Raw genomic sequence first — 21695 nt, 5'->3', positions numbered from 1 at the left:
GTATTTCTAACAAGCTAGAGCAGTGGGAAACTAAAACAAAACAAAACAAAATTACAAAACAAACCAACCAACCAAACAAAAACCAACACGAAAACACCCTCCCCTCCATCCACCTTCTTATACATCCTCCTCCCTAAGCAGCACAGGGGAATGGGGGATGTGGTCAGTCCCTAATGCTTCAACTTTGCTGCTCCTTCACAGTGACTCTTCCCTTGCTCCAATATGGGATCCCTCCCATGGGATGCTGTCCTTTCCAAACTGATCCTGCGTGGTCTTCCCACAGTCAGCAGCTCTTCAGTAACTGCTCTGTTGCCGACGGAAGGAAGACCCAGACGCTCAATATGAGTGAACAGTGAACTTCAACTTTAATGGATAGCTCAGTCGCCTTTTATGTAGTTTGAACATAATCAACTCATACATATTGCAGAAACTAAGCTCAGGATTGGTTAACACTTCCCGGGCTTTTCAGTCTGGTCCTCCTTCTTTTGGCTACCTGTCCCGCCTTAGGGACTTTCCCGATCGCCCAAGGGCATCGTGTCCTTGAGCCTGATTGGCTCTCAGCCAGCTGCATACGTGCCAAGGCTCATGTGAGTTGAGTTCGGTGCTTCACCAGCCCATTGTCTCCCAACTGCTCAACATCCACATGTCCTACCTCACTTAATGATTCCTCCACATTGCTCCAATATGGGTCCCTCTGTCAGGAGCAAACTGCTTCAGCATGAGTCCCCCATGGGCAGCAGCTCCCCTCAGACCCCCTGCTCCTGTGTGGGCTCCTCTCCACGGGCTGCAGCTCCAGCCTGGGTCCTGCTTCTGCAGGGGCTCTCCATGGATCACATCCTCCTCCAGGCCACATCCACCTGCTCTACTGTGGGCTCCTGGACAGCCATGCAGCACTCTGGAGAGAAAAGATTTCTGTTGCTTTTCTTGTTGAGGGTCATCATATGGAAGTAGGAGGGGCTTCAAGGCATCATGTCTGGGGCTTGGGGAGATCTGCACAAAACTCTCTTGAAGACCGCAGGTATATGTTCCTCTCCACATGTCAGTGTGCTCTTCCAGCGTTGTCATTGTATTGAGGGTGTCCTGTGGTGCTTCAGAAGAAGAAGCTCTGCGATACCCCTAAAATGAAGTACCTGCCATATCTAACCAGTTGTCTTTGCTCCACCTGACTTCATTCGCTTGTGAGGAAACCACCATGGCTGGTTAATCCCTCTGAAGACAGGATTTAAGGACTCTTACCCATGACAGCCAGCATGACTGCTCCATGCACTCCCCCTTGCACCACGGATAAATGCTGCTTCTGACTCCATGTGCCTCCGGTTGCAACAGTGTGGAGCATCCCCTGCGAGCTGGCAGTGGTAGAGGGGAGGGCAGGGACTTCTTGTGGCCCTCCTTGCTTGTGTCCCTCCCCAGTCCCTGCTGTTGGGTGGGATGGAGGCCAAGACAGGAGCACTGTGGAGGGCTAAGCATGTTTCTGTCCTGGGAGCATCATCCTGCTCTGGAGCATACTGGAGTTAATAGGATGTCATTGATGTTTCTGGCCATGGCTGCCCAGCCTCTCTTGTCATCAGCTGTGTCTCTCCAGTCACAGCTGTCTCCCTCTTACGTACAACACATATTTTTGGTTGTCTTATCCTCATCAGGTGACCTAAATGACTCCTGGGAGCTCTTATACTGGCACTTGCTGAAGTCTGCAGGGCATCCTCACCCCATGTCACATCAGCATTTGTATCAGTGGAGAAACACAGTGGTGTCCATTGCACAAGTGAGGAGGTCACCCTGCTCATGCAGGTGGATAGCTGGAGCCCTTGGTGAGGGGTGCTGCATGTGATAAATTAGTGGGGGTTTGTTCATTGTCTTTGAGGAATTTGGAGAATCTGCTGAGGAACAACGACCCCCCTCTCAACAATGGACTGCGCAGCCTCAGCCAGTTCAACAAGTCCCGATAAGCTGGAACTCAACTGCTATAAAACAGCAACCCTGGAAAGGGAAGTTGTGTGCTGTTGCGGAGCTGAGACTCCCCAGCCGCCCAGCGCTGTTTTGCTTGTGTCTGCTTACTTGATTAATAAAATAATTTCAATAGACCAGAAAATTGTGTGGTCTAATTTATAACACTGCACAGCTGTCCTCGACCTTTGTCCTGGCAGTGATGGGACAGGGCTGGCACCAGCTGGACAAGGAGCCTGAGCTGAGCCACTGGAGATTTCGGAAGATTTGGCCTGTAGTCAGAGACAGAAATAGCAATAGAAATAGACCTCTCAGTCTGGGGGTGCACAAACTCTGCCGGCTTCATGCAAGTACTGCGAAGCCCTGGTGCAGGAATCTGTCTCCATTAATAAGTTCAGAGTCTAACAATGGTGTTCATATGAGATAGACATGTCCACACGTGGCATGTCTGGAATTTGAGTGGCCTTTGCTCTGAGCAGCTCTCAGCACTGGCCACAAGCGAGCACCTGGTCCCCAGGGTGCTGCCCGGGTCAGGAGCCTACTCTGTAAACCACAGCCCCACCACGGGCTGGGGCGGAAATTCTTGACCAGGAGGGGGTCCCCTCACTGTGCTTCGCGAAAGAGGTGGGGTATGGGAGAGCCGTAAGCGGGGTACGCGCGCTGCCGATGCTGGACGGTGGCCGTGCTCGGGGCCAACGACGGGCGCGGGCCCGGCTGGAGGGCTGCCGCCCAGGGAAGGGCCGCGGCACCTGCGAGGAGCCTGGCGGGGGCTGCCGGCGGCGTTTGGCCTTCCCTGGGGGGCGCGGCGCAAGGGGGGCAGTGCACGGCGCGAGGGGCGGGGCAGCGCCGCGCGGCTTCACGCCGGTGCCGCGGGGGCTGAGCCGAGCCGAAGGCCTCTGGGGGGAGGGCGGCCCGGCGGGTCCCAGCAGGAGCAGGTGAGTCCGCGCCGTGCACCCCGCCGCTCCCCGAGCCTTGGCCGGCGCCTGCTGCCGGGAAGCTCCTGGTGCCTCAGAGCGGGCCCCCGGGGCACGGGGCAGCTCAGCCTGCGGCAGCCCCGCTCCCCGCAGCTGCTGCTGAAGCACCCCCTGACTTTCTCTTTGCTAGCGAGAGTTTAAGGGAGCAGGAACGGTGGGAGCAGAGCACGGCAGCCCCGCCGGTGCATCACCGGGCAGCTGCCTCCAGCAGCCCTTGAAAAAGCTGTGAGGGGACGCTTTTGTCAATTAAGCCCAGATGGGTTCAAGGGAAGGATGCTGACCTGGCTTTAGTCACAAGATCCCGACTTTATCCTACAGGCCTGAGTGGCGAGGCTGAGTTGGACAGGGGATGGGGCAGAGCCGTGTAGGAGGGTAGTAGTGGGGAGGAGCAGCCTAGGGAGATGAGCAGTTCAGAGGGTCCTCAAGCCTGAGCTGATCCTGAGCTGAGGATGGGGCAAAGCTGGGTGATCTTCCAGCTGCTGCTGCTTCTGGGACCTGCTTGTTGGTCTGCAGAGAACAGTGTCTCTAACGCTGTCTATGGTTTTAATTTAGAGAAGGACTGTGGGCATTTTGGAAGACTGCAGTAAAGAAGTAGATACTGAGAGGGGAAGAAAACAGTTTGTGCTTGTGCATGAATCTTTTGGGCTGCTGCTCCATTCCACCTCTCCTTATGTGCAAACAAGTAATTTGCTTCTGATGTTGCTTGAACAATTCTGGCTCAAAGTGATTTGCTGAAGGAGAACTTTTTTCAGCCCTGTCGGTGCTTTGTAGAAAAGGTCCTGCTTCCCCTGTCCTTTCATTTCCACATGCCAAGGGCCTCATTCTTCCATTTCTCTGACAAGTTCAGCAATTTCAGTGTAGAAACAGTACTGAAGAGAGAGCACGCTCCGGGCCTGGAGGATCCTGCCTCAGCTTCAATCCCAAATGCATCTTGTTTTTCTTAAGAAAAGAGTAACTCTATAGGGGAAACTGAACTGGAGGCTATGTAAAACCTGCATGCAAAGTGTAGGTAAAAGTGTGGGATAAACAAATGATAAAAAGGTAGCACTGAGTGTTGCAAATGGATTGCAGTTATCTTGCAAGGTCAGTCACAGCATAGCACAAACCTGCAAGGGGCTAAAGAAATGACAGCTGGAGCTGAAGTGAACAAAGCAGATGTACCTGCATGTGGATGATTATAAATCACAAGGTAAGCGTTACAGTGTACTGTCCCCAGACAAAAAAAAAAAAAAAAAAAAAAAAGTAAAATCAAGCTGGACCTGAGCAGTAAGGCTGAGTGATGCACTGGGATGTCAGTTAATCACAAAATGGACCTTCCAGTATCAAAAAGATCAGGCAATAATGAGAACCCTGACAGGGTCCTGCAGGTCACTCATCCCACATTCCTTCACTGTGTTTGGCTGGAGCTGGGGCTCAGTCACTGTGGGCACCCAAGTTGTATTTCCTTGTCCATTTTCCATCATGTCTTACTCTGCTGAGGTGCTCTTGCAGGATCTTTGCTACCTGTGCCAGACATGGAGGTTGTGTGTGGTGATGAGGTACAGCTGTGTTTCCAATGTCTCTGCCTCACTGGCTTGCTAGGCAATGTCCTCTTTGTTCCATAAATCCCTCAGCAGGCCCCACTGCTGGTGCTTGCTGTTGTTACTATTTTCTCTTTAAGTTAATAACCCCCTGATCTTATGGTGTGATGCAATCTGTACTTTGTGCCATTTCAGAGGGTCCTAAAGCAATGTGTAAGCTCGTTGTGTTCAGCAGCTGGAGGTCCTCTCACAATCAAAGCACCTTTCAGCACCTTTCAACACCAGTTGGCAAAGCTTTCAGGAGCATGCTCAGCCTTGTTAGATTGTACCCCAATGCGTCTGTGCCTGGGAATTGACATGGGAGTTACCTGGAGGTCATGGCGTGTAAATAGGGAAGCCCCTGTGAGACAAGGGTAAGAGGCAGAAGCTGTGATTTTTTTTTTTTTTTTTTTTTGTCACCTCCCTGCTTTTTTCTGTATGTAGAAACTTGCTGCTTGTGTGTCTTTTGAGCACTGAAGCTGTTTTTCATCTGGAAGGCTGGGAGCCTTATTCAGCTGGAGTTTAACACATCAGGGCTTCTGCGCCTTTAAAGAAAACACTTCTGGGTCATTTCTATCATTTAGGTCTTGCATATTCCATCTTCTCTAAAGGTAGATTTTGTAACGAAAACTTCATATAAAGCAGTAGATTGTTTTTCTGGAAAGTAAGCCTACGGGGTTTTGGCTTAGAGCAAAGTCTCTGAAGCCACTTTCAACTTTGAGCATTGATAGCAACTGCTTTGGCTTCTGTCCCACCTGATATTTACTGAGTGATTAAGGCCAGAGATGTAAACCTGTGGCCACCAAGTCTGAAATGTCACTGCAGCCATTTAACAAGTGGTTGGCCAGTGCTGTTTTCCTCCCCTGTCCTCAGTGACATTAACATCACAGGCAATTCTGACCTGTCTTGCTTTAATGGGATGATTGGTTGAGTTTAGAAAAAGTTCTTGTAATGTGAGTCAATTCCTTACAGCTATAAGTTTGTTGAAGGTGCTAGAATTACAATAGGTGTAAATGGCCCATGATGTCCAGGGAGAGTTATGCTGCATCAGGCATGTCTTCACAAGTCTCCTTCTTGACAGGTCAATTTCTGCTGAGGTTTCTCTTTGCTGAGGTAAGAGCTGCTGCTCTCTCTGCTTGGGGTAAGAGCAGGCACCAGTAGTAGCCACCAGTGAGGTCATCTCAGGGCATAGGCTGGCTAGGGGGCTGGAGAGGCAGCTGCATTCTGGTGCACAAAGCCACAGTGGTCACAAGTCTGATGTTTTGGTAGTCTGTGCCCCCACAAACCTAGTCTCTCAAGGCTGGTCTAGGGAGGATGGAGTGATGTTAGGGGTGTGTGTGAAGAGACTACAGTGGGCAATACTGATGAGGCACAGTGAGCCATGCTACCAAGCTATGCAGCTTCTGCCCGAAGTATACTCTGGTGCTAAAGTTTATGTAGTTTCAAAAGGTTTATTGGGCAGATTCGAAGAAGAAAAAAACATGCATTAAGAGCTATTCAATACAAAACATCATCAGTTATTCAGTAGGTCCCCTGTTGGAAAAAAAACACTGGAGTTTGAAAAGGCTTTCTCAGAAGGTAGCAAGCCTCCTGCAATGCTCTGCACTTTCTGCATTCTAGATGCGACTAAGCATCCTCAGGTAAGGATGTAAATTCATCATGTCCATTAGATGCAATTCAGTCTGACCTGGCCCAGATGTTCCCTTGCAGATTGCTCAGAAACAGAGAAAAGGCATCTGGCTTTGAGGAAGAGCAGTTGTGTGAATCTACCTGCAGGAACTGCTCTTTGCTCAATTGAGCCACAGGAAGTAAGACCTTGGAAGGCAAATGAGCAGAGCCTTTTCTGTAAGCCTGGGGGCAAGTGGAGTCCTTCTCACCCCCTTGAGGCTCAAGCTTGACATCCTACCTTAACAGGGCTCATCATGTGGCAAGTTACTTAACTTGCTTTTAAATGTTTTAGTCTTAGTTTTTCCATCTCTTAGCAATAACAAAGTCTTCCTTCTTTGTGGTACTGGACTAGTAATGCTTATGAACTATATGGAGTTGGTATTGCTCTAGGGATTCAGTCTGCTTTGTTACATTGGTAAGAAAATGTCTTAGGTACAAATCTATTTCTCTTTCTGGGTTTCTGTGGTCCTTTGGGAGCTGCTGAGTGATAACTTATTCCTTGGTGACTTTCTGCATTCAGTGTCCCTCGCATTAGTTGGCTGTGATGTTGTGTGGGGAGCTGTTGGAAACAGTTTGCTTGCCTTTAGAAACTTCTTATGATGTATTGTAGTACAAATACTGCTTGTTTGTATAGCATTACATGGAGAAATGGATTTAAGTGGAGTAAATGATTGATATGCCTAGTAGGGGTAGCCTGCCTTTCTGAGGAGTATAGGAGATCTGGGCAGGTTATCAGCCAGCTATGGGAAAGTTAAACCTCCCATAAGTCATTGGGTTTTTAATAAGCCCCCGGTGGATTATGTTGTATATGGAGTGGTAATTCGTGTTGAGAAAATGGTTGATATTAATAAAGAAGGGGGAGATCTGGGAATGTGGCCATGGGGGTTGGAAAGCACCATGGTTGAGATAACATTGGACTCTTAATGACGAGGCCATCAGGAATATAAAAGAGTTTAGAGGGAACAAAGAAGGGTGATTCAGGAGACTCCATGCAGTCTCTGGTTTCTTGTTCCCCAGCTGGTTCTCTTGTTCTCCAGCCCTTAAGCCATGGATGTTTCTGGGTGTTTGCTGCTGTTGTTACATTCAAAGTTGTTTGACCAATGAAAAGTTGTTTTGAAAAGATCTGCTGTGGAGAGAAGGGTATAAGAGGGGAGCCTGCCCTCAAGATAAAAAAGGCAACACGATGAAGTTACATCAGTAAAGAAGCAGGAAAAAGAAGTGAAGAGGAACAGGCTGGCAGAATGGAGACCAGGACAGGAGCAGGCATATTGATTGCCTCATGAAGACAGGTTTGGCCAGACTCAGCAAACTGCTCAGAGAAGCTCGCACAGAAAGTCACTGGAAACAGGCACACTGGAGCTGGAGAGAAGCTCGAGCTGAGAGAAGCGGACCCGTGCACACAACTGCTTCTTGCTGGTAAGCAGTTGCACATTATGGGGACTCACATGACCTTAGGAACAAAGTGTCCTGGTAACCTTACAGCTCATTCTCCTTATTAACAATTGGACAGTTTATGAGCCTGAAATATGGGACCAAACTGAGGTCAAGGTGTGGGACTCTGCAACTAAAAATGACAAGGTTGCAGTGGGATTGCTCGGCACCTGGCGAGCAGTCTCTGAGGCCTTGAAGAGCCATGTGGAGCCACAATCACAAACATGTGGTTTGTCAGGTAGTGAGGGAGCTGCAGGCTCCTGTACTGATCTGACTGCTACGCCACGGGCCCCTCTGCTGCTACAGCCATCGAAGGCTTTTGCTGTTACACCCCCTGTTGACCTGAATGTGCCTTTTGACCCAGGCCCAGTGGCCTTGAAAAGGAGATGGATCTGCTTTTCTTCAATCTGGGAGGAACGGGATACAGAAGGCCTGAAGACCGAGTTGCTTGACAACTTAAAGCAAGACATATTGTTCAAAGGGAATGGAAAATGGAGACTTGTTAGTAATCAAGAAAAGGAATGGAAAATGGAGACTGTTAAGCCATGGAACTTAAAGGATTGTTTGTTACCTATCCTGATTGTACGTATGTATAGGCGTACTCGAGTTTAGTATGTAAAGCAATGTTCTGTATATTTAGAATGTTTGATGTTCATGTGTGCATGTTGGTGGAGCGTAGACTCCCCGCACACCCAGCACTGTTTACTTGCCTTTTATAGCTTTTATACCTTTTATGCCTTTTATAAGTATTTGTTTTATAAATATTACAAAATTCAGATTGAGTTGAGACCTCATTTATAATAATTAGGTATGACAAGGAGCAACAAGAGGAAATCTCAAGAGAGGAGGAAAAGGGGAGAGTAGCCCTGTCTGCTCGAAGCAAGCTCAGTTCATACTACTGATGCTGGCAGTGGTGGCCCTCAGTCTTGTGTCCCCATGGCAGCACTGCTGAAACTGCCAGATGTGCTTGTGCAGCCTCAGAGTTTGAGAACTCTGCAATGAATCCTTCATTGGCCTTGCACAAGCAGCTGGCTGTCCCCCGCCTAGGCTCATTGTCTCGGGGCACATCTGGTGCTGTAAGGGAGCTTTTGGGAAGCCCAACTCGGCTTCCCAGAGTGGTTGGGATGGAGCTTCAGACGTGCAAGGAGGAGCTGGATATGTCCTGTGCCACATCGGCACTCCATGGCAGTGTGTATGTGTGTGTAGGAGGTGTCAGGGTGGGTCCTGGAACAAGTTGGACGGATACCTGGGATGCCTCAGGGGTGTTGCTGTGTGCCAAAGAGTCAGGATGACAATTTCCACCCTGACATAGGAGGATGTGAGCACTCTTATTCCTCTCTTGCAAGACTTGACCTGAAGGTTGCTGACTGGGACCATCTCCCCAGCTCTGCACTGCCAAGCTACAGGGGTCTGGGCGAGGGATGAGCACAGAGCAGGGATGCAGTGCTTGAAAGTGCTGTGGAGATGCTGGACTTCTGGGAAAGCACTCGTCTGTGGCACAGAGCTGGGTCTGGTTACCTTCATCTCAGACTAGAGGCTTTTAAATTATCTCATACAGCCTTCAGCAGGTAGATTGTAGTTTTAGACCCTGTGTAGAGATAAGAGAGTCTCCATGCCCTCTGGTACTCTCTTGCTGGCCTTCTGCATTTAGGAGCTTTGTTAGCTGTTTAGAGTATGAAGTGAACTAATCTATTTGTGTTTCCAATTAAAAACAAAACAAAACAACAAACACTGCCATTGCCTAAAACCTGGAGTCTCAGTCACATTTCTTTGCTGTAATACCATCTTGAAGAATGAATGTGGCTGGCCTGTCAGTATGGCCAGGATAGCATAGATGTGTGGCTGGCTACTCTGCTGATGAGTACCTGTGAAGTTTTGGGTGGCAGAGACTAAGAAGTGGGCTAACTGAAATGAGCCTTTAATGCTGATATATTTAAGAGGATTAATTACCTCCAACTTTGTGTAGTTTGAAAAGGGAAGGTTTGTTTCTGTGTTTCAGTTGCATCCTGCAATGAAATCAGGTTACAATTTTGAAATCAAGTTACAAAAATCAAGTTACATTTTTCCAGCACTGATAAACCTTTAAAGCACTGCACTCTCTTCAAAGCCTGCTGAAATGATTTTTCTCTATTGTTGCAAGAAGACTAAGAAGCAGAAAAGCCTTTTTTTTTTTTTTCCCCTTATCTATGAAAGACTGAGACAATTTGCTTCAAAGTCTTTGTCTTTGAATATTTTCTTTTAAGCTGTCTGGAGAGATCAGTTGTTTAGCCCTAGTATTTGGGTGAGCCAGCTGCTCAGAAAAATACCATCTGAAATGCTCTAACTGGATTTCAGCTTTATCTGCTGGATATTTACTACAGTCCTGCTTGGGTGGGAGAGTGAAAATTGTGCAAGAGGAAAAAAGTGCTGGGGCTTCTTAAGCTTACAAGCAGAATTTTTCCCAGGATGACCCCTCTGACGTAGCAGGGTCCCACAACAGGTGTACCAGCAGGTCTGTGTCCCCTGCTGGACTCAAGTCTGTTGCCAAGATGCCTCCTGCTTGGGGACCCACCACTGTCTCCTTCCTATTGCACTGCCCTGCTCAACATGGGGATGAGGTGGCACATCTGCAAAGGTTCTGGAGTGAATTCAGCAGTTGTGGTGGTTTTACTCACATGGGCAGCTGAGGTCCTCTGCTCTCTCACTCCCGCTGCCCAAAGGAGAAGAAGGAGAAAATACAATGGATAGGGCTCAGGGGTTGAAATAAGGATGGGGAGATCACTCAACAACTATTGTCACAGGTAAAACAGACTCAGCATAGGGAGATTAGAAAAAAAATATTACCTATTACTAACAAGCTAGAGCTAAGAAACAAAGGGAAAAAAAAAAAAAAAAAAAACAACACAAAAAACACCTTCCCTCCACCCACCCTCTTCCACCTCCTCCCCCTGAGCGATGCTGGGGAATGGGGGCTGTGGTCAGTCTATAGCACTTCATTTCTCCCACTCCTTCATGGTTACTGTCTTCCCCTGCTCCAATGTGGGGTCCTTCCCACAGGATGCCGTCCTTCTGGAACTGATTCTGTGTTGACTTTCCACAGCTCTACAAGAACTGCTCCAATATGGGTCCATACCACAGGGTCCATCCATCAGGAGCAAACTGCTCCAGCATGGGTCTGCCATGGGTGGCAGCTCCCCCCATATCACCTGTTCCTGCTTGGGCTCCTCTCCACGGTCTACAGGTCCAGCCCAGAGTCTGGTCCAGTGGGGGTTCTCCACAAGCCACAGCCTCCTTCAGGTCAGATCCACCTGCTCCTCCATAGACTGCACTGTGAAAATCTACTCTGCTGTGGTAATACCATGGGTTGCAGGGGGACAGCCTGCTCCACTGTGGGCCTCTCCACAGGTCATAGGGGAACTTAGCTCCAGCGCCTGGAGCACCTCAGACACCTGATGACTGGTATCTGTTCACCCAGAGGTTTCAAAGACCTTAAGATTTTAAGACCTTAAATTCAGTTTATCATGGTCAGTGTTTTTCTAGGAATGGCCTCAGGAGAGCAGGGTTTTGTGGTCAATCCAGGCTGTCCCCATCCCACATGGCAGCCAGCATCAGAGTTGGACCCATTGGACCTTTTTTCCATCACCTGCTTCTAGTTTGTAGGAACAGCAGTCAACAGGTGTCGTGGTTTAACCCGGCCGGCAGTTAAACACCACGCAGCCGTTCGCTCACCCTCCCCCCTCCCTCTCTGGGACGGGGGAGAGAAATGGAAAGTGAAGCCCGTGAGTTGAGATAAAGACAGTTTAATAAGACAGGAAAATAATAACAATAATAATAATAATAATAATACAATGATGATAATAGGGAAATAATAATAATATGTACAAACAAGTGATGCACAATGCAATTGCTCACCACTCGCTGACCGATGCCCAGCCTAACCCCGAGCAGTCTGGCCCCCTCCCCCTGGCTAGCCACCCCTATATATTGTTTAGCATGACGTCAGATGGTATGGAATACCCCTTTGGCTAGTTTGGGTCACCTGTCCTGGGTCTGTCCCCTCCCAGCTCTTACTGCACCCCCAGCCTGCCCGTTGGCAGGACAGAGCAAAAGGCTGAGATGTCCTTGGCTTAGTATAAGCATTGCTCTGCAACAATTAAAGCATTGGGGTGTTATCAGCACTCTTCTCATCCTAAGCCAAAACACAGCATTCCACCAGCTACTAGGAAGAAAATTAATTCTGTTCTAACTGAAACCAGGACAACAGGAAATGGGTCCCCATTAGCTGTCTGCTCCACTCAGCTCATTCCTTATCTCTAAGGTACAAAGGTACTGTTGGAGTATGGTTCGTAGGTTCACTGGGCCCTCTCCAAAATGGTGCCTTGAGTAATTCTGTGACTGAGCCATTTGCTAATGGTTTTCCACATGTAAAATCAAGTTATTCCCCACCTGTTTCCTAGAGTGCAGAAACAGATGGCGAAGAGCTTGTACAACTGCAGCTGCTTATTGAACATATACCTGGCACAAACAGTATTTTATTACTGCTGTAGTGAGCTTCTGGAGCACCCACACCTTGGCACATGGCTGTCTCTAGCATTGGTACAATCTTGCAGACAGTAGGTAGCAAATGCTTGGGGAAAACACGCAAAGTGTGCAGTAGAGGACCTATGGGGCAGGAAATGATGTCTTCTCCATGACAACAGACAACAGTAATTCTCCTTGATGGGAGGTTTGCCTTACATACCAGAATGTTGATCAAGACCAGTAAGGTGCTGTTACTGCTATTTGGCATTTGATGAAAGATGGATACAGAGGCTCATTCAACATGTGGGGAGCCAACGGTACTGCATAGAAGTAATAAAGGTTCAAGCCTTTATTCCAGTTTAGAACTCTGGCCATCTGCACCAAGAACAATCCTTGAGCTAAATGTAATCTCTTGGCTTTTAAGAGCCATACTGAGTGGTTAAGATTTGCTTGTGGATACCCCAAAGATAAGGGGTCTAGCTTTCACCAGCTGTAGAGCATGTTTGGGATTGCAGGGAGCCCTTTGTGTGTTGACGATACTGTCCCCACATCCTTTCCAGGCCCTTCCACAGCCTCCAGCCCTCATCTCTGCCTGTGAAAGGAGGCAAGTTACTGTAATTGCTCTTATCCATGCTTGGAAGCAGATGCAGCCTCTGAAACATTTTAGCAGTAAGGTCACAGTATCTTTTTTCCATGCTAATGCATTTTTCTTGATGAAGAGGCTGGGTTGGGGATGTTCTAGCTAGCTCAAATGCTTGACGGTTCCCACATACTGAGCTTTCTTTAAACACCCACATGCCCTGCTTTGTTTTTCAATTTGTGTAGTGTCAATTAGATATTGGGGGAAAATGTTTTATATATGCTGGTAATATAAGTGCCTTTTAACATCAGTTGGGAATCTTATACCATGAGTCTTCAGAACTAAAATAAAATTCATTGCAAATGCATAAAGAATGTAGCAAAGGGAGCAGAAATAGATGGTAACTGTGTGGGATTAGGCTTGTGATTGTTGAGTTATAACTTTTTTCCCCCTCTCTTCTGCACCTTTCTTTTTCAAACAGTATGCCTTGTCAATCATCATCCATTTTGAAAGGCGAGCTAATTTAAAGCCTTTGCTGCTGGCTGTCCTGTAGCATGTCTTTTCCTTTGCTCTTGTCTTATTTTTCTTCCTTCAAAATACCCACAGATTTTCCATCAGGTGGATAGTTTGGTATTTTGTGTGCATGGGAAGTGTAACTGGAGAGACCTCCATACAGGAGCCTTTGCAAGTAGTTTAGTAAAACTAACCAGAAATTTGGTGCAAAAAAGCCAAGTTCTCACTGGGGTGAGAACTTGAGGTGCCTGAATCCTTAACCTTGCTGGAAGCCAAACTGTATCTTAGCTGTCTAAACATCTTTTTGTATTCTAGCCTGATGAGTCTCTATCAGTTTTGTGAAAAACATGTCAAGTGTGACTTGGTTCAGTATGTGTAGACGTGCAGGAGCTGGAGTTCAGTGCTTCTTGGAGGAGAGGATCATCCTGTCTTCTCCTCTGTACACTTTGTCTTTGCAGGGAGGGGAGCAAGTAGGTTGCTGGAGGAACCACTCCCTTTCTGCTTATCTTCAAAAATGTTGTTTGCTAAAGTTTAAAGTTAAGGAGTATAATTATCTTCATTAAAAATGGAGAAATCCTTGAGAAATCCTTCTTTTTAAGGCCGGAAGAGCTTAAGAGCTTGTCTCGTTTATAGTATCAGACATAGCCTTTCATCTGGAAATGTTGTGCTTTTTGGTTAGGTTGCTTTCTGAACAACTTGTATCTTGTTTTGAAGTTGTTAGAGATCAAGACTGTATCCAGATCAGGATTTCTAACACTTAGTTCCTCCATAAGTATCACATGTCTAGAAAAGGGATTTGAATCCTGGGGTTTACATTTTTGCAGCAGGTCTTGGGCCTAGTTGGATGCTTGGGGCAGGATGGAGCTGGCTGTGCATGGTGTCCCAGAGGGCCAGGCTGCTGGGTCCTGAACCCACTAAAGGTGGGTGGCTCAGGAGCCTAAGTGCTCTGTTGCCGCACTGCAGGCATAAACCTCCTGTGACTATCTGGTCCTCCTGGGCCTTTTCCAGGCTGTAGCCCGCTGTAGTGGTTGGGCCTGAGCAGCACCTTTGGCCCCATGGTTGCCTTTGCAGGGTGTGTGTATGGGGATGGTTGATGCCTCTCTGCTGGCCATGGCAGCTGCTGCAGCCTCTATGAACTGGTGCCATGTTAGCATTCACAGGCAGTCCTGAGTCTTACAAGGGAGCTGGGCCCTTCACCACAGCATGAAGATCACAGAATTATAGGGTTTGGAAAGGACCTCAAGAGATCATTGGGTCCAACCCCCCTGCCAAAGCAGGTTGCCTAGGGCAGCCTGCCCAGGTAGGCATCCAGACGGGCCTTGAATATCTCCAGGGAAGGAGACTCCACAACCTCCCTGGGCAGCCTGTTCCAGTGCTCCGTCACCCTCACCGTGAAGAAGTTCTTTCGCATGTTGGTGCGGAACTTCCTGTGCTGTATCTTGTGGCCATTACCCCTTGTCCTGTCCCCACAAACTGCTGAAAAGAGGTTGGCCAAATCCCTCTGTCTCCCACGCCTCAGGTATTTATACACACTGATGAGATCCCCTCTCAGTCTTCTTTTCTCAAGGTTTTCTCAACAGACCCAGGTCTCTCAGCCTTTCCTCATAAGGAAGATGTTCCAGCCCCCCTATTATCTTTGTGGCCCTCTGCTGGACTCTTTCCAGGAGGTCCCTGTATTTTTTCTGTCTTTTTTGTACCGGGCAGCCCAGAACTGGACACAGTACTCCAGGTGAGACCTGACCAGGGCAGAGTAGAGGGGGAGGATTTTCTCCCTTGACCTGCTGGCCACGCTCCCTTTAATGCATGCCAGGATCCCCTTGGCCTTCTTGGCCATAAGGGCACACTGCTGGCTCACGGTCAACCTGTTGTCCACCAGGATCCCCAGGTCCTTCTCTGCAGAGCTCCTCTCCAGCAGGTCGTCTCCCCGGCCCCTACTGATCCATGCGGTTGTTCCTTTCCAGGTGCAGGACTCTACACTTGCTCTTGGTAAACTTCATTTGGTTTCTTCCTGCCCAGCTCTCCAGGCTGTCCAGGTCTTGCTGAATGGCAGCACAGCCTTCTGGTGTGTCAGCTACTCCTCCCGGCTTTGTATTGTTGGCGTACTTGCTGAGGGTGGACATTATTCCCTCATCAAGGTCGTCAATGAAGATGTTGAACAAGACCGGACCCAGCACTGACTCCTGGGGAACACCGCTTCACACAGGTCTCCAGCTGGACTCTGCGCCACCAATCATCACCCTCTGAGTTCGGCCAGTCAGCCAGTTCTCAACCCACCTTACTGTCCACTCCTCTATCCCACACTTTTGCAGCTTTGCTAGCAGGATGTCATGGGAGACAGTATCAAAAGCTGTGCTAAAGTCAAGGTAGATGACATCCACTGCTCTCCCCCCACCTACTCAGCTGGTGATGCCATCATAGAAGGCAACGAGGTTGGTCGAGGACAACTTCCCCTTGGTGAATCCATGCTGACTACTCGTCATAACCTTCCTTCTCTTACAGTTGCTTGGAGATGGCATCCAGAACATGCTGTTCCAACACCTTTCCAGGGACAGAGGTGAGACTGACTGGCCTAAATCACTTCTATAAACCCACTCAGGGTTTACAGGTTAATTAGCTATGAGATTTTCTAAATAAAATGAACAAAAAAGAGAATGTCTCACCTTTTTAGATTTTACTACTTATATACCTTGTTTGTCCAAATACTTCAGAAACAGTTTTTTGATCTTTAACATATGTGGTACTTCCTTCCTTCAGTTTCTCTTCACTGCTTTATTATGATTTCTTATGTCTTTCCAGTTCCTGTAGGTGGGAAAACTCCAAAAGAAGACTCAGGTTTGCTTTTCAGAATGGCGGCTAATTTCAAGTGAATCTGTCAAGTGTTGGGAATTGGCATAATTGTTTGATCTAAGCTTGCTTTAAGCAACCAGGGGTAGGCCTTAGAAATCTCAGGGCCTGCTGTAGCTGAGCAAACCAAGCTGCCAGAGTAACTGTGAGAAGCTCCCACAGCAATGACTCCCACATCACCCAATTAAGGAACTCAGAAAATATTGTTATCAGCAGCTGGCCTCAAGGACTAGGCCTACGTGACCGTTAAGCACAAAGGGGGTTGTTTTCCTAACTTCTAATCAAAAGGGGGGGTTCTTTTCTTGCAGGTGGTGTTATTTTCTTAACGGTTTGTCTGGGTGCTTTTGACCAATAATCTTGTGTGAAACACTGTCCACCCCTGTAAAATTCACTATAAAAGTTGGGCTATTCGGGCAATAAAATGGTGAAGCATGATCTGACTCTGCTGGTGTCTGTCGTGCTTTCGGCCGTGCTTCGCAACAGTCAAGGAGCAAGTTCTCTTCACTGACATTTTTATGTAGCCTTCAAGACTTTCCTGTCTGCCTGTGAGTAACATGCCTGGCTGCGGTGGGCATGATGCCATTGTGTCTCACAGTCCTGCAGAGCTGGAAGGTGCCACACACAGATGAAGCTCCCCACCTGCTGTGGGCACAGCTGAAGGCATGGGGATATGCATCTTTTTCTCCAGAAGGTGGTAGAAGTGGCGCCATGTTTTCCATCTCTCTCCCCTCTTTCTGCAGGCAGGACAGCTTTGAAGGGGACAAGCATCTCCTTTGAAGCGGTAGGGGAGCCTGGCACAACAGGGCCAGGGCAGCTGGTAGCAATGTGTGTAGGTTTGGTGTCTTCTCCTGTACCCAAGCCTGCTCTCCTCACGTAGACTGAATTACAGCAGGGAAAATCTGGGAGCTCCAGGAAGCTGCCCGTGTGTTTTGTTCACTCAGACAGAAGTGCAGCTTTGGATGCTTCAAACCTCATGGGTGATATGAGGATATGCTCTGCCTGTGGGTGCAGGCTTTTCTTCTGAGACAGACCTTAGTGCTCCACATCCCTCTCCCACCCTCTGCCCCTCCTTCCCTGGCTCCTAGGAAGCCTTGAAATAAATCTTTGCATTTTGAAAAGCTGTTTTCTTCCCCAGCCTACATGTCAACACTAATCTGGGGACAAAAAGCCACATTTATAAAAAGAAAATGAAGTCTTGGCTCCCACTCACTAACATAATACAAGGGCCCATTCTCAGCATTTTGAGGATGTTGTGGGGATTGTTGTGGACAAAGGGGCAATTGATGAACTAGGTCATGGCAGGAAGAGATGGTATGTGGAAAAAGCACTGAACAGAGAGGCCTCTGAAAAGAAAGCCATTCCCCATGGAAGAGACAGTCCCCCAGGAGCTTGCTTGACTTGTTTGTGCCTGTGCTGGATCACCCTGCAGGCAGGAAGGATTCTAAGGAGATGAGGGGAGAGAGGCACCTGTACATGTGCTGCTGTATGGAGGAAAATCTCTAATTTCCATTTCTTTACTAGAGTGGAAGGAGAAGCTTTTGGAGCCTGCTGGTTAAGTGTTTGTGTCTCCAGGGGCTAGAGCAGCAGCTGGGGGTGTGGTACTCACTACAGCTCTGTTAGTGAGTGACTGGTGCTCCTTCGTGAATCTGTGGCTTGCTGTATTGACTCTTTCTCTATCCATACAGCAAGAGAGAGCAAACTTTTGTCATGAGTTTGGGTGCACCCTCAGGGTGCACCCTTGAGACTGGAAGGTCTCATGCTCTTCAGAGCAACCCTTTGCCATTCCTTCTCCATGTTTCTTTGGCAGCATGAGGTCATTAGGACCCATCCAGCTTGGCAGTGTCCACTTATGTCCTGGCCAATTCTGCAGAATGTAAAGGAACTCCTCTGTTTCTTGCTGTCTGAGTGTAAAACACTGCTCACTTGTCCCGGACCGGAAGCATATCCAGTGTCTGCCCTTCAGCTTGGTGGCTCTGCGTGCTGAGCACAACCTTGAGTGAAAAACAGCACCTTGCTGTATCCTTCTACCACCTTATGCTGGTGCCTTGCCCTGCTGCAGCCATGCCCTCAGCACTGCCAAAGCCATGCTGTTTTGCATACCTGAGAGAGAGATGGGTTAATTGTTCCTGTGGAAAGGTAATGCCTTGAATGACAGGCAGAGTATGGTGTCTTTTAGCAATGGTGAGTCTGATTGACTTGTGAAGTTGGTTCTTTCCCTTGTTTCAGAATGATCCCCTTCCCTTGCACTGGTGTGCGGCATGCTGCCTGGGTGCTGGCAGTGCGGGAGGAGTCTGTCAGGGCTGCCAGTCAGAAGCAGTGACTGTCCCAAGACAAAAACCTCCAGGCAGGTCCCTGCAGCATCATCCCATCATATGAGGTTCCTGGCTTGTCTGCCATTGAGTCAGAGTGGGCGTAAAGCAGGGTGCTCTGACTTCTTTCACACTAAATGCCTGATCTCAGCAGTCTTCATGCCCATTGGTTGGTGGCGATGAGACATTTCCTGCTCATGGGCAGCTCTGGGGCCCTGGTCCTACAGGTGTTTGCTATGAAATAAAGTAGGAGCCCATGTGTTGTCTTGATTTTGGTGGGACTAGATTCTTGCAGTCTGTGTGGGACTGTCCAGTGTCAGCAGCTTTCAGGTTTGGCTGATTTCAGAACTTTGTGCTGCTGTTCCCCTGCTGTGCAGTTCCCTGAGTCTCAGCCCAGAGCTTGCCTGCTGTTTGTACTAGGGATTTCTGCCCTGCTCAGTACCAGCTACATGCCCACACTCAGCTCTTCCTGATCTCCTGCCCCAGCTTAGCTCTGACACCACATCTGTCTGTCCCCACTCGGCAGCTCTCCTTGAATCATGGCTGCAGCAACTGCAGGACTGTGGATGGATGTGGAGGTTAGTGCAAGTATTTTATGCATGTCTCTGCAGATTTTGCATCACTCTGTAGAAGTGAAGTAGCCCTGAAATAATCCATGAGATCAAGGGATGCTAATACAGCTCCTTTTGCAGCGTAGCACCTAGGACAGGAGCTTAGGGAGGTCAGAGCTTATCTTTGCTTCAGGTGGAGGCTTTGAAGATTCACCTTTCTGTCAACTGTTGTCTCAGTTACAGCCTAGCAAAGTGGCTCAGGAATCTGAGCATGTGCTATGAGTGGAAAATGCTAGGACAACATTGTAGTGGACTAATGGCTGTTAAAAATTATCTAGAAGTATGTACCTTATTCAAACCTCAGACAGTGTCAGAAGCCCTTTTTCTACTTCCTTTGGATTTGTGTCCCCTGCATCTTTGGAAATAACTGGAGGCAAGTGATGCAGGAGGAATGAAAGGATGGCATATGGCTTTGAAGGAGTCTGAACCTGGTTCTGTTAAAGACAGAAAGGGGAATGGAGGGAGGGGGCTGTAGAGTTAAGTATCAGAGCAGTAGAAAAACAAGATAATTTAGTAGAGGGAGCTGGGTGGTTAGAGACAGGTTCGGGTTACACAGATAGGAAAAGAGTTGTTGGGGCATTTCCTTGTTTGATTCTTTAGGTCTTGGAATAAACAGAAGGTACCTGCTGAGTAAGGACCCTTTTAAGATTGCATGTTTTGTGCTAACATGCTCAATCAAAGGCCTGTCTAGAGGTCTGGGATGATGAAAGTTGCATTCATTAGTAAGTCTCATGTGACCTATGTTAAAAGCCCAGTTTTGACATGGCAGCTTTTAACCCAGTGTAAGCTGGCTGAGTAAGATAGCATTCACCAGATTTTTCTTGGGCTGCACAATCATATGGTGATGCATGCTGATATCCTAGACCCTTGGAAAGGATAAGTGAATATATGCTGATTTGACATCTTTAAATGCTAGTATAAAGAAGTCCAAATAACAACCTGCATACGGCAGGCCTAAGCCCCTATCAGAGGGAGAGTGCCCATGGATGCTTCCCATTGCAACGTGTACTTCAAGGTGCACAACAGTGACTTGTTTACTGCTGCTCTGTTCTTGAGGCTTCATCCAGCTCTGGTCTCTAGTGCAGGTACTTATTTTATGTACAAATGCTGCTTTTGGCTCACTGTGAGATGCACTGTGTTTCAGCTGCTGCCACCATGATGTGCAAGGCAGGGCTGATCACCCCAGAGCCCTCCGACCCCATGCAGTACTATGGCGAATCATCTGATACCTACTACCACATGGACCGCTGGCAGAGGCTGCGCACAGCTGTCAGGAAGCTGGAGTTCTGGGAAAACTTCAACACTGAACTTATAGGTAGTGGCTTCTTCTCCGAGGTCTACAAGGTAAAAGTGCTGGGACTGACCCAACGTAGCATAAGACTGCTGCTCTGATGTATAGGCAGCCCACAGTCCTTGTGGAGAGCACCTGAATACCTGCTGAGTCTGTGCAGATGGTGCCTCACTTGAGGAACCATCCCCCAGCTTGTTTCCTCATCTTTATCCCTCCTGGCTCACCCTGGCAGGTTGGCTGAGGTGAGGGAGGAGAGGACTCTGCGTACCTAGCACATCATCTTTGATATGCATCTTCTTTTCTATAGTGTAAAATGAGACAGGAGGACTTGATCAAGCAATGTTTGTTGACTGTCATCTACCAATACAACAGGCTTGTCAGGGAGCTAAACAGGGGTATTGGATGACTTATGGGGATATTTATGTTCTGTGCAGTTTTTTTTGTCAAAACTGTGACAAAATACATTGAGAAAAAGAACGTGAAATCAAGTTATGTATGTCTCCCAGAATATGTGCCACCCACTCCCCCTGGAAATGCCAATGCCATGACCCCTCTCTTGCTCCTGCTCTGTGTTACTGGTGATGCTGCAGAAGAGCAGGTGACAGTAGAGTCAGAGTGGGACAGGCTGCTGGTTTGTCCACTTTTGCCTCTTCTGCCTTCATGTCAGGAGATCTATGGCTCCTTGCAAGCCAATGTCTGATGTGTATGGTGTATCACCAAGGTAAATCTGCTTTTTCTCACTGGGGCTGTTCTGAGTCACTCCCTACATCAAGCTCCACTGGTGTGGGAGTTTAACCCTCTCTTAGTAAGCACAGAATCCAGGGTGTTGCTAGCTTTGCTCCCTATCCAATGCTGTTCCTCTGCTGAGGAATACTTTAGCATCTCACCATTGCTTATTTGGGGTGAGGGGATGGGGTGTGGAGCTCTTTCCCTGCAACCCTCAGTTGTCGTTGTTCTCTCTATGAACAGCTAGATGAAAAGGGGACCTCTACCTAGGAAGTGAGACTGCTTTGCAAGGTGGCCAGATTTGCTCATATTACCTCTGGGTAAGGATCAAGGGACGAACGAATAAAGGGGATGTCGTTGTGGGAGTCTATTACAGACCGCCTGGCCAGGACGATAGCGCCGATATATTATTCTTTACAGAACTAAGAGAGGCCTCGAGATTAACTCCCCTTGTCCTTATGGGGGACTTCAACTTGCCAGACGTTAACTGGGAGTGCCACACGGCTGACACGAGCAAGTCCAGGAGGTTCATGAAGCACCTAGATGATAACTTCTTGGTGCAGGTGCTAACGGAGCCAACTAGGAAAGGTGCCCTCCTAGACCTGTTGCTAGAAAACAGAGAGGGTCTGGTGGGAGATGTGGTGATTGGTGGCCGCCTCAGTCATAGCGACCATGAAGTGGTTGAGTTCAAAATTTACGGTGACAGAAGGAAAAGTGCCACCAAAACCTCATCCCTAGATATGGG

At 48.2% G+C, this 21695-nt stretch overlaps 1 protein-coding gene across 9 annotated transcripts in view; it reads left to right on the top strand.

Annotated features, from left to right (window-relative positions):
• Positions 1–2467: 2467 nt before the first annotated feature.
• The window catches only part of LOC101803756 (dual specificity testis-specific protein kinase 2), a 43314-nt gene continuing 24086 nt past the window's right edge, over positions 2468–21695 (top strand). For 3 of the 9 annotated variants that reach the window (XR_011803978.1, XR_011803977.1, XM_072025217.1), the window contains exons 1-4: positions 2638–2879; positions 15131–15598; positions 15669–15723; positions 20078–20277. Coding sequence is in view for 6 of the 9 variants with exons in the window: in XM_072025217.1 (XP_071881318.1) it covers positions 15497–15598; positions 15669–15723; positions 20078–20277 (357 nt within the window). In the remaining 3 variants the exon portion in view is untranslated. The other 6 variants (XR_011803976.1, XM_072025219.1, XM_072025220.1 and 3 more) reach the window with 6 other exon arrangements.

The sequence above is a fragment of the Anas platyrhynchos genome, chromosome 18 (genome assembly GCF_047663525.1).
Source record: "Anas platyrhynchos isolate ZD024472 breed Pekin duck chromosome 18, IASCAAS_PekinDuck_T2T, whole genome shotgun sequence".
NCBI classification, from domain to species: Eukaryota; Metazoa; Chordata; class Aves; order Anseriformes; family Anatidae; genus Anas; species Anas platyrhynchos.
The sequence above is the reverse complement of the archived record's forward strand: the minus strand, read 5'-3'. Positions and strand labels throughout refer to the sequence as shown.